General features: G+C 43.3%; 1 protein-coding gene across 1 annotated transcript; it reads left to right on the top strand.

Annotated features, from left to right (window-relative positions):
• Positions 1-3383: 3383 nt before the first annotated feature.
• On the top strand, positions 3384-8174 carry LOC308045808 (ovomucoid-like; the record flags this gene model as incomplete). The annotated part of the gene is made up of 7 exons (XM_080353317.1): positions 3384-3438; positions 4443-4462; positions 5188-5324; positions 5824-5881; positions 6168-6304; positions 6883-6943; positions 7965-8174. The coding sequence occupies 7 exons, from the start codon at positions 3384-3386 to the stop codon at positions 8172-8174; spliced, it is 678 nt and encodes a 225-aa protein (XP_080209443.1).
• Positions 8175-13064: the final 4890 nt, after the last annotated feature.

The following is a 13064-nucleotide window of genomic DNA, read 5'->3' on the forward strand; positions in this document are numbered from 1 at the left end:
GCTGCTGCTTGATCACTCTCACGGCAAAGAACAATCTCTGATATCTGGTCAGAATTTAATCCTTTTGCTGTGCAGCTCTGAGAAGACTCTGGCTCTGTCGTGTCTATAACCCCATCATGGAGCTGCAGATAGCCCACGATCCCCTCTACCCATCTCTTCTCCAGGCTCAACAAGCCCAGCTCTTTTGGCTTACGTCAAATGCCTCATGCTCCAGACCCCGACCAGGCTGGTGGCCTCTGCTGGACTCATTCCCATCTGCCAATATCTGTCCTTGCAGTGGGGCCAAGTACATTTAATGCATTGCATAAGTGACATGAAATCATGTTAGCCTTCATCTGCAGGGTACAAAGTTCTGCACATGGTCCTATTGGTTCAGGAAAACATTCACCGACATTACCTGAATCAAGCTTTATTTAATAAGTTTGCAAAATGCATGGATACGTTTTCATATGGATATGTTTTCATATATATATGTTTTAATCATATCAGTGACTTTGTTTGCTTTACTGCTTAGTTCAAACAGTGCCTTTGGGCACTGGGTGAGAGGCAGACCTTCCATTTGCTCTGTATTGGTTTCTCCAGGTGTGTGGCTCAGTACAAGTAGTTATTGGCCACGCTGTGGCCAAGAGAAAGACAAAGGTGGAAACTGCAGTCTGAGTTGTATTTAACAGGCATTTTTGAGTGATTAGAGGCAATTTCATGAAACAGCTACAACTAATTATTGTCATTTCTCACATTTAGAGTAGCGATTTTTTAATTAAATAATGTAACAAAACCCAGGAAGGCTAGGTGTATTAAATAATTTGTCGTTCATTTATCAGTATATTATTTAAACTCAGAAGTCGCATACCTGCTAAGAAAAATTCCCAACATTAGTTTTGATACTTCCAGAGAATATGAAATTGATACTGGCAAAAACTGCAATGGGAAATGTTAAAACAAGAAATTCCTTGGGTGAGAGAGGATGTTGTGTAATTGTCAAAACCTTTCCTGATGTCAGACTAAGACCCTCTGGTGCTCAGGACCGTAACATGGGCTACCCCAAGATGTGGCACTGTCTTTGCTTACTTGCAGATCTATGTCCTCATGCTGGCTTCTGCACACACAAGGATTCTCCTGTAGCCAAATGGTCATAAGCCATATGCTGCATCTGACTTTGAGGATTAGAAGACTGTGATGAAATAGATTACAGTACAAGATCAGTGGCAGGATTGCAGGCCAAATCCTCTTTCTAACTGTTCCTACAGGAGTAGCTAAGGACTGAGCAACCTGTCCTACAGCACGAGCTGAGCCAGCTGTGGGATTTCTCCACACTGTTATGAGAGGCAGGGCAATCTGGAGCTGTAACCCTGGGTAGGGAGGCTGTGCACTAGTCTGAAACCTGGTGATGCCTGAGTGTCATTTTTGTGGCTTGCCAGTGGGTGAGAGAGCAAAGGAATGGATCTGCACAACATCAGATGGGTGTTGGGGTGGTTGTTAGCAAATCTTGGGGCTGCTTAGGCCCAGACCCAGTGTTGAACCTGGCAGTTGCAGTGGAAAATTTTCTTCTAGTGTATACAGGCAACACATGCCAGCTTCTTTCCATCGGGAGAGAAGGTTGATCCTGCCTAGAGGACAGCACCGTCCAGGGCAGGGACAAGCCTGGAGCAGCAGCGTGTGGGCACCAGGCAGGAGGCAACCTGTTGAAAACCATCATGTTGGGGCCAGGACAGCAGGAGAAGGCAGCAGCACAGGTCGTGTTTGACCCAGAAAGATGTACCTCCCTCCAACCATGCAGAGACATGAACTGATGAAGGCAACAAGCGTGGCATGTGACAGCAACCTCGGCGTGCTCCTGTACGTGCTGAGGAGAAAAGTCCATGATTTCCAGAGACACCATCCACAGGACACACAAGGGCAATACACCTTGAAGATGTGCCAGATCTAAAATGTTTAGGTACACTCCCTGTAATTTATTGAAACAAATCCAACAGCGTAATTATTTTAATCCTTTTCCCTGTGAAGAAATTAATCTCCTTTAGGTAATAATGTAACCTATAAATCCATGCAGACACGCTGTGACCTTCATGACATGCTAGTGTCCAGGACAGGTGATTCCATGCACTACAGTGCAATTTATGGATCAAAGTGCATATACTCTTTAGACCACTGTGATGTATCAGGCATCAACACAGTTGCTTGGACTAGTTTTCAATTATTTCAGCTGAATTTCATATGATTAATGTGTGGTGCCTTGTTTGTTCAAAGGAGCATCTGTGAAGCATCTTCTATCCTGCAGTGCTGAAGTCTGTGCTAAGCACAATACTTAGCTTCTGTGACCAAAAAAAGCCAGGTATGCTTGCCACTTTGGACCCATTAAAGTGATCATGGTGAGAAACATAGGTTAAAGACAGAACCCACTCCTACAATATTGCACCTGCTAAAACAGCAGAAGTCCAGACCTCCTCCTAGGAAGGAGCAACTTGGAGATGTTACGAAGGCTGGAGATGCGAGACAGACAGGAAAATGGGGATGGCATCTGTGTTTTAAGTATAATTTTCTAAAATATCTGTAGGGGGAAAAGACCTTCTGTGCTTTCAAATGTAGCTGGTGCTATGTAAATAGGTTCCCAAACATTCAGTGTCTTTTGTTCCTAAGATGGCTTGGAGGAACACTTTGGATCGGTCAGTGTGTTTAACTGTGACTAGGTCTGTAAATAATGCTCCGTGCTGATAAGTTTCAAGTGACATTTTTAGTGGCATTTGACAGATTTTGCTTTCAAGGCAGTGAAACTATCAAGAAGCCCTTTCTTTCATCAAACCAGTGCTAAATACCATTAACTGACAATGGTTAACTGATTCTGCTGATGGCAAAGCCACACCTGACCCATGTTCATATCTAGTGGTGAACATCTGGGAGTATGGAAAAACAAAACAACGTGACCCAAAAGCAGAAAGGAAAGCAGAGCTTGTCAGCCTGATGTGTCCTAACTGCTCCCTGGTGGGAGATGCTGCTCTGCAGGGAGGGATGAAAGACCTGCCCTCTACTCCCCTCAGTATTTTGTTCTTCTTACATTTTTGCTAGAATTGTAAAGAGGCTTAATTTGTGCAGAAGGCTGTTTGTTTGGTTTTGACCCATGAGAACATGTGATACTTGTCTCAAGCTATTAACCGGATGTCCAGCCAAAATCAATTGCCTAGAAGATGCAGACCATTACCTGGAAGTCAAGACCTCAATAAATATTACCGGCCTCATTGTGTCAATGACAGATTCTGCTGATTGTGTATGTTACAATTGAGCAATTTAGACATTGCATTTGTATATATTTGCAGTCAGCCTTGGAGAGACCATCTCACAAGCAGAACAGGAGTGGGCAGCCTGCAGACTGGAGAAATACTTCCACCATGGCCATGGCAGCTGGTTTTGTGCTCCTCTCTTTTGCACTTTGCTGCTTCCCAGGTGAGTAATTCTCAAGGTGCTGCAGAGGCTTTGTGTCTGAGTCCTGTCTGTCTTCAAAAGCATAAGATTGTGGCTTTGAAGAGAAAGACTCTCCTACTACAAAGAGCTAGGCTGCCTGGATACATTAGCATTGCATAAGATGCAGGAGCAGATTTTGGGATGGTCTTAAATGGATCACTGTTGTAGCCGGTTGCCTGTCAGAAATACAAATAACTGCCAGTGGAGCTCTGTGATGGTAACTGGTGTTGTTACACTTTTTATAGTTGTTCTAATGCTGTTACACTGCTTACTCGTGTTGCACAATTACAGCAAATGGATAAATACTTGAAACAAGGCCACAATAAGGTGGTCATACCTCCAGTAACCAGCCACGACAATGTTGTAATGGCACAAGGAAGTTTTGTGCAGGAGCCTGGCAACTTTCCTGCAATACTTTTGCTGCTAATGGAGAAACAAGAGATGAAAACAACCTGGAGTCTGATATTCTCACTGCTTATTTACATCTGATGAAATTACAACGTCAAAGACATTTTTATTTTTTTTCCCACACTCAGCTTCTTTAAAATGCATATTCCTGCCAACAGATGCTGTATGTATTTGTTTATCCTCTAGGTGACTATTTGCATTTGAATTTATCTGTGTTGATTCAAGTTTCTTTTCAGATAAATAACAGCGGTTCTTTGGGGTCAAAACGGATGTGTAAAAAGATAAGGAAGGAAAAGCTATTCTATTTGCAACTAATAAGTCTACCTATCTCAAAATAAAAAAAAGAACAAAGCTATTCAAAACCACGTTTCATCGCAGCCAGCAATAAGCAATGCTACTATACTTATCAACATAGCAACAAATACCATACGTAGTTTGTTTAGTTCAGGAAACCAATCGCTGGAAATCGTTCAGCTTGGTCCTGTGTGCAGGAATTTTACATCCAGATTTCCAGCTTTAACTGAGGTCTTATCATACTGGCTTCATTTCACATTTTCTGCCTCTCTTTTCTTTTCCAGATGCTGCCTTTGGGGTTGAGGTGAGTGAGTATTTCTTTATGTCACTTTTCTCAGGCATGTGGCCTGGTAAAGACAATTGGTAAATACGCAATAACCAAAGGAGTGTGAAAGACCTCAGGCATGTAGATGCTTAGCTGTTTTTCAGCTAGCGTGAAATTAGTGTCACTGTAATCAGATTTTACAGTATAAAACATTAAATTATATTGCTCAACATCTATGCTGTATGTTAATAATGTAGTAGTGGTAATAATAATAATAAAAAAATCAGATGAGTACATTTTTCACCAACTTTAAACTGATCTAGATCTTAAGCTGGTCACATATGACTGGATCTAAACTGATACCAATAGACTGTGGTATCAGAACTTATCTGAAGGCAACTTACTGCAAGAATAAAATACCGTGAGACACCCCAGCTTCAACACACCAGGTCTTTAGTCTTGCTCCTCCAGAAGGAAAAGAAAAAGTAATAAAAATCCATGTATTGAGAATAAAAGGGTAAAAAGATAATAACAGACGTGCACTGAAGGGGCTGCATGGCTGTAGCCCTCTCCTCCTCTCCTGCCATACGGGGAGGTCTCTGCAGGAAGGATTCAACCCTTCCCAGGCTGCTCCACCAGCACAAGTTAGTGCTGTGGTGGTGAAAAACCCACTGGAGGTTGTATCTGGTCACTGTCTCATGCAAAGTGAGAGTTGTGAATGTAGAATGCCTTCTCCACCCTGTTGCTGTATGCTCCTTTGGCAGGTGGACTGCAGTAGGTATCACAACACTACAAACGTGGAAGGCAGAGAGGGGTTGCTCTGCACCAAGGACTTCAACCCCATCTGTGGTAGCGATGGAGTCACCTACGACAACGAGTGCCAGCTCTGTTCCTACAACAGGTACATACCGCACAAGAGATCTCGGGCAGTGATGCTTAGGACTCCTGGAACCCCCGTTTTTTCAAGAAAGAGCGATCTGTCACATGTCACTCATGTCAGTTCCTTCAAAATGAGCTTGGGTATCACAGCGTGGCACTCCGTTGCCTAGACTTCACGTTAGTCATTGTGTCTTCTCTTTTTCTGGTGTAATTTATTCAGGTTTTTCTTCTCAAGCCACTAGGGCACATCTCGTCTCAGCAAAGCAGGTGGAAAAGATGGAGAAATGCTATGCTCTGAACCCTCCAAATAGGTCCTAAAGCTCTCAGGGTCTTTATATCTCTGCCAGCCACTCAGTGCTGGCTGATCAGGGAGGATGGCACTACATTCTCAAAAAGTATATATATAAAAGCCTGGCTGATAAAGCATCAGCTTTCCCTTGTATTAACTACATATTTCCAGCACCTACAGTGTAGCAAGACATCTTTGATGAGCTTCCTAACATTTGTCTTTCCCTCTACAGAGAATATGGAACAAATGTCAGCAAAGACCATGATGGACGATGCAGAGAAGTTATCCCTGTAAGTAAAACCAAGGGCAAAACAAGGGGTGTGTCCCACTTCTGAGGGGCCAAAGCTGCTTATTGACTCCCCCAAGTAATAATTCAAACACTAAATAAGACGACATATGAAATGTCAGAATCCTGTGTTGGTTGTCTTCAAGTGTACTGTCATCACAGTGACACGTGAAAAAGCATTCTTCCTAATGTGGTAGTTGTCTTAGATGGCCAAACAACACACTCACCAGATCTACTTGCTTCCTATAAGCAAGCCTTCACCAGTGTTTTGTTGCGTGTTCCCTCAACAGGTGGACTGCAGTAAACATCCCAACATGACAAATGAGGAAGGCAGAGTGATGCTGGTCTGCAACGAAGACCTCAGCCTGGTCTGTGGTACCGATGGGGTCACCTATGACAACGAGTGCCTGCTGTGTGCCCGCAGCCTGTGAGTACCATGTGTGCCCAGCTCTCCTGTGAGGGATGGGTGCTTGGCGCTCCTGGCAGCTGTTCTTCTGAGTATCAGGACTTCTACCAAGGCCTTTTCTGTAAGGTGCTTGGACTTTGACCCTCCTCTTCCCCTGGTAACTAGTCCCTTGTTTTCCTTTGCGGTTAGAAGGAAAACTGTGCCTTTGATCTAGAGAGAGAAGTAGAGGGCTGGATGTGGGTATAACACAGAAGAGAATGCTTCTCTTAACTAAGTTAAAGGGGTGTATGTGGCAGATGTTGCCTTGCAGAGGGCAGCACCTAACCTAAGGTGCATCTACATTGTCACACAACCCAGCTCCTAGTTCACCCCAACACCCTGGACTGTCCCTTGTCCTTCACGTCACACTATAAACCACCACTCCAGCAGGCTGTGGCACCACCTGAGCTGGTGTCTAGAGCCATGCAGACACAGCCTAAGGGGGACATCTCCTGTATCCCATATGTTGTACCAGAGGCTGGTCAGCATTGCTGGGACATGGGCTTCAGCAGAGCAGGTTGCTCACAGAGCTCCCTAACATGGGTGTCTTCCCTTCTCAGAGAGCGTGGAACCAGCGCTGGCAAGAAGTATGATGGTGAATGTAGGAGGGAAATCGCTACAGTAAGTGACCTGCATGATGAGGGATGGGGGTTCAGTCCCACTGATGTCAGGGGAAGCACTGCTGGTGTCTGCAGCAGCCCCTGGACCAGCAGCATCCTACAGGAATGTGACTGCCACTGTGCTTTGGCACAGGGAAGATTCAGCTTTCTCCACACGTAATACACATTATGCATGCTAAAGTCAAAAGGAAGAGGGTGACTGCATGGGAAGGGATCAGTAAAAGAGTAGTAGCAGAAATAGTCCATCAGGGCAGAACAGAGAATGAGAAGAGAGAATGGCTTTTGGGGTCAGACCAATGGTCCATCAAGCCCATCATGGCTTGATGCAGAGCCTGCTCTTAGCAGGGCTTGTGAGGGCTGTGTAGGAGAGAGTAAGAGTAGAGTGTAAGGGTCTTCCCAAACACTCTTCCAGCCTCCAGCTATTTTCAGGTGGTGGACCTCAGGCGGGTGAGATTTCTGTATAGTCAGTAAGCCTCATTGGGTTTCTCCTTCCAGCCTATTCCTGGACCCATACACATTTTTTGCACTGATACCTCTCAGCAAGTGTAGCACTCATTGCACAAACAAAATCCCATTTGTGCAGTATGTAGCTAAGTGTTGATCTCCCTCTTTTGTGGGAGAGGTACTGAACCGCTATACAGGCATTAGTACTTATGCTTCTCCAGACACCAGTGTTTGCCCATTTAATTTCCTGGCCAGGTTGTGGACATGGTGAACGTGATCCTGAGCACGGCACATTCACCAAGTGAGCTGCTGCTGCTGCTGCTGCTTAGAAATGCTGTGGTCAGGTTATGATGTACATCCCTTCAAACAGGAAATTATGATCTATTTTTATATTATTAAATTCTTCTAGAATAGAAGAAACTGACACCTCATCTTAGATTTTGCAAGGAAGTTAATTACTTTTGGTTAGATGGTTATCATTAGTAATGCAGCTGTAGCTAGGGGTTCAAGTCCTTCTGCTACTGATTTCTTCATATCCCTCACATAAAAACTTTCCTTGTATTTGTGTTTTTTTTCAGGTTGACTGTAGTGACTACCCTCAAGATGCCTGCACACTTAATTACTTGCCTGTCTGTGGCTCTGACAGCAGAACGTACAGCAATAGGTGTAACTTCTGCAATGCAGTCGTGTATGTACAAACACAGATCACGTTTGCATTATCAGTTGCCTCCTACAGGCACAAGTTCGCACAGTTGCTACTTTCTTGTTTGCTGACCGGTGTTGACTAGGGATTTGGGGTGGGATGGAATATCAGCCATCATGGTAACCATTCGCTTTTATTTCATTAGAGCATACAAAGACCTATATCTGTTTTGTTAGTGTAAATGATTTGAAGACCTTTAACCTTAATGGAGTTTTTCTTGTGTGTTGCAAAGAAAATTGAATTTGAAATTTCATTATAGTTTCCCTCAAAATATTTTCAGTCTTAAGAATGGGTTAAATAATTTCACTCATCTCTTAATAATCAAACAGCTAATGGGACTTTGAGTCTGCAATTTCTTTGGCTCTGGGGCAGGATCTTATCTGATGCCTTCTCTCTGTCTAATCCATTTTCCCCCTCCTTTCTTTCAGGCACAGCAATGGGACTCTGACTTTAAACTATTTTGGAAAATGCTGAGAATCGGTGCTGAGAGAACTCACCATGGGATCCCCACTGTCAAATCCCAGCTAAAGATCTCACCTTGGTTCATCTCGCCCTCTGGGGAACTCAGTTCTATCCTGATTTTCTCTCTCAATAAACTAAGTCAGCAACATTTTTTTGTCTTGTTTCATGCATTGTCTTGTGAAACATTTTCTTCTGATTTGTTGAATGATGATGCCAGGCTGAATAGGTTGTGTGCACATAGCTCCAGGATATAACAAGAACGTCTTGCTCCCCTCCCTCTCATAAAAGGCAGAAAATTAAATAAAGATGGATAAACCTCAGAGCTGTGTGGCTTTGCACACAAATGATAGTCAGCCTGCATTAGCATTCAGACCTTTTTAGACACTTGACATTGTAAAGGGCTGGAATACTGCTCTGAAGTGATGACACTGATCTCTCCTAAGGTATTTCTGGTGCACTTTCCCTGTGCAGGCAGCATCAGCAAAACCCATTCAGTCTGTGGTGGTGTCTGCACCGAGGGCTGAGCCCCAGCCCCCTGAGCACAGCCCTTACCTGAAGTGTAGTGTTCTACCAGGTCAGTCTGTTAGCAAAGCCCATATTTTTCTTGAAATGACCCTTTAACAACCTCCAAGTGTTTAAAGATAAATGCTTTCCTAGGGATGGTTCCTACTTCTGCCTACTTGTCTTCTCTCTTAGTCTTTAATAATACTCTTTGCCAGCCCAAGTATTTCAGCAGCGTTTCACAATCCAAGGTCAAAGTATCCTTCTGTTTTTGAGAGTGTGACCTGTCATTGGTGTATTGTCTATGAAATTTATTGTACTTTTGTCCTGTATTGGTGTATTGAATTGGTGGGGGTTTTATCCACACAAGAGAAAGATAAATAAGTTGGGCATATCCATTCTAAAAACTAATGTCTCCCATATGCATTTCATTTGGGAGCCAAAGAGAGGTCAGTGCTTGTTTTCCTTGATGGAATGAGGTCATCCAAAAAAGTGACATTTTGATGGTAAAACAAAGGATTTATGTTGAGATAGGCAGATGGATGAAGCAGCAATTTCTAGATTGGGTTCAACTTTTTTTCTGGGATCCAGGCTGGGGTCTCATATCATTCTGTCATCATCAGACTATCAGTCCATTACTGCAAATCTAACCCACAATGCTAATGGATTTTAGGGAAAATAGCAGTTGTAAATTCTCCACGAATGCCCATAAAAGTTGCTTCACCTCTCATCCAGTCCAAGAAATCCCTTCAGCGTCTGGGACACCCTCCTGCTTGCCTGCCCAGTTTGCTGTTTTCCTGGCTTCACTATAACTTAATGATGCTTTACTGTGATGAAGCTTGAAAATAAAAGTAGAGACTTTCCATTCTGGAAGCTGTTCACTCAATGTTTCGCTCATGAAAAAGCAGTGTGTGTGAATTGGCACTGATAGGTACACGCGGAGAAAATCTTACAGCAGTCGCTGCTTGGGTTTGTTCAGTTGCTCTTTTGCCCGCAGGATTTTCCTGTGATCCTTCAGAAGGAACCTGCCACGTATTTCACTTGAAACAGTGACACAGAGGGTGTATCTAACACACCTAAACTCCTTGTGACTGCTGTTGATGGAGAGGCGTTCTTTCTGGTTCACAGCACGACTCACCTCTGTTGAGATTGCCACACGGACCATTGACCGGGAATGTTACTTCACAAACCAAATACGAATCTATACAAACACGCGCACACACACAAACAGGCGCATGTACGTATAAGCATGGTTACCACCTGAGGGCAGAATTAAGGCTCCATTTCCTGAGCAAAACCCAGGCTCTGCTGCACACAGACGCTTCAGCCACCATGAAGACGGCAGATGTGTTGCTGCTGTTGGCTCTTGCCCTTTGCTGCGTCCCAGGTGAGTCACTTTGCTGCCTCCTGCTCTGCCTTTGAGTAAGTGCTGGCTGTCTTTAAAACCACAAAAACATCCTCAGACTGGAAAGAGCTTCATTCTACAAGGACTTATTTACTCCTAGAAAGATAGTGTTGAAAAGACTTGACATCAAAGACTATCACTTATGGGGTAATATTTTAGCAACAGAACTGAGTGGGTAAGAACAACTGTGGGAACAGCTCTACTCTCAGTGTTAGTTTATGCATAATGAAAGAAGTGACATGTACGTGGTACAACCCGGAGACTCAGACATCCAGTATTTAACCTCTGAAATGTTGCAGAAACAGAAATTATTTTACTGAATGAAAGTGAACATTTCTTGTAGTCATCCTGAAGTGAGAGGCAATTTGAGAGCCTGAACAGCTGTAGAAGCTTTATAAAAGTTACACCTCGCTAAATAATCCTCTATTTAAGAACTATTGTGGCAATGCATATAAGATGTTGTGCCCATGCCAGCTTTATGACCCTGTTTGCCTTGCTTAGCTCTGAGTACGTGTCCTGCTCCATCCTTTGAACCATGGAAAATGCCTCTCTCCTCTTTCATTTTTTACACCCTTTTCCATCTTGGCTGTAACCCTCATTAAAAAAATATATACCACAGAATCAATATTGTAAACGTAAAATATGGCACAAAATTTTGCCTGAAATTCCTTTTGTCTAAGAAGTAATTTGCTAACAAACAGTGAATTGAAAGTTGTGTATTCAGGGCATGCATTCACAGATTTTTAACTCTAACAGAACCAATTAATTGGATTTGTATCTTATTTCCTCATTTCTTTTTTCTCTTTTTTTTTTTTTTTTCAGATATTGATGCGCAGCAGGTAAGGGGCAGATCTTTCTACTTTCCATCATTTCTTTCCTTAAAGCAGTTTCTGTATAAATCCTTACTAATCGCATTGTGATCGAGCATTTGAAAATCCTGAGTCACCCAGCTGCCTGAGCAATATTTGCCACAGATATTATTGGATGACATTGCCATTTTCATCTGATGATAGCTTCAACAAGTAGTGCAGTCTGCAGTTCGCATCCAAGTTATTGCCAAAGTTACTGCAGCAGCATTTATGATGGTTACGCAGGCTCTACATTGCTGGAGGCAACAAACCTCTGTACTCCAGCCTTGTCCTTGGGAGTTTTATCAGCATCTGCTTCTGTCTGGTCCTGGGGGAACTTGGGGTGTGTGTGGGGTCTCCTAATGTCACCTTTCCTACATATCTGTTGTTGAGAGCTTTTTTGTGAGCATACATTACATCTTTCTACAGGGTTACTGCAGGAACTATGCGGTACCCACTGACGCCTGTACTATGGAGTACGAGCCACACTGCGGGTCCAACGGCGTAACATATGGCAATCAATGCTTATTCTGCAATGCAGTCCTGTATGTATGAAAATAAATCTCTCTGCTAACTAAATCATGAACCAACTTAGCTTGAACTAACTGATCAGTCCACTTGGAGAAGTAAAGTGCTTTTATTCTGTATTGGCCTGTTCTCTTACTGGCAAGTCATTTTTTATCACGACATTTTGCCAGGAATTCCTTTCTTTCAGGTATAGTAGAGTTCTCCATTTCCCTCTTAAGTATTTTGCTGAACAGATTTCTTCCAATAAACAAAGTCTATTTCCTACAGACTATTTGTTCTACCTTTAAATTAAGTCTTTATCTTGTTTCTGAATGTTAGTAATAAAGGAAATAGCTAGAATAGTGTTCAGGAGTTTTCTGGTTTAAGTTCCTCTGAGATACTTCCTTCACTAGAGGGAGAGACAAACAGTAAAAGCCTACATGTTCTGTCTCTGAGGTTCTGATTTCTTTCTCCACAGGAACAGCCGTGGGACTCTTCGCTTGAGATATCTTGGAAGCTGTTAACTTCTCAAGAGGTTTCAGCTCAGAAAGAGGAATCCTCCCTGGCGATGTTCCCCATGGCAGATGTTCCCCTAAAGCCTTGTCCTGAACCTTGAAAGCTCCCGATGAATCTTGAAACCTCTGCCTAATTAAAAAAAAAAAATTAAAAAAAATCAGCATTTATATCTTGCTTTAATAATATGTCTCATTCTGTTTTTACTTAAGATGTTGCATGATTACATCGCTGCAGTGATCCTGGGGTGTGGGTATTAGCAGGCAAAGAGGGAACACATTGCTCTGAGCTACAAAGGAATCAACACCAACCACAAAGGTAATGGGTGGATCTTGAAGGCATCTGCCTTCATCCAGCTTTCCAAAAGAAAACCAGGGCTGGAGCTGCATCCTGGTGCAATGCTCCAATCAGTTTATTGCGTTAATGGCATCTTGGACAGGCACTGTGTCCTTGGGTGAGAGGAATCCTTCTAACTGCTGCCGTCAAATACCTGCTGCCTCATGCCTGAGTTACAGTATGGCAGACTTTGGCAGCGTGAAGGCACCCAAACAGACCTGAACACACATATTTAGAGACAGTCCTAAGACAGGTGCAGTTGGGGGTGTTTTGTGGCTCTTCTGCAAAAGCCCAGGAGGCACAGAGGGTCTTGCTGGCACCGGGAGCTGCTCATCCCTGTTTCGGTTTCTAGGGTTAGCCTCAATTTCTTATGCTCACAAGAGAAGTGGTGAAGAAGGGCAGT

Source organism: Nesoenas mayeri (genome assembly GCF_963082525.1).
Source record: "Nesoenas mayeri genome assembly, chromosome: 14".
In the NCBI taxonomy this organism is placed as follows: domain Eukaryota; kingdom Metazoa; phylum Chordata; class Aves; order Columbiformes; family Columbidae; genus Nesoenas; species Nesoenas mayeri.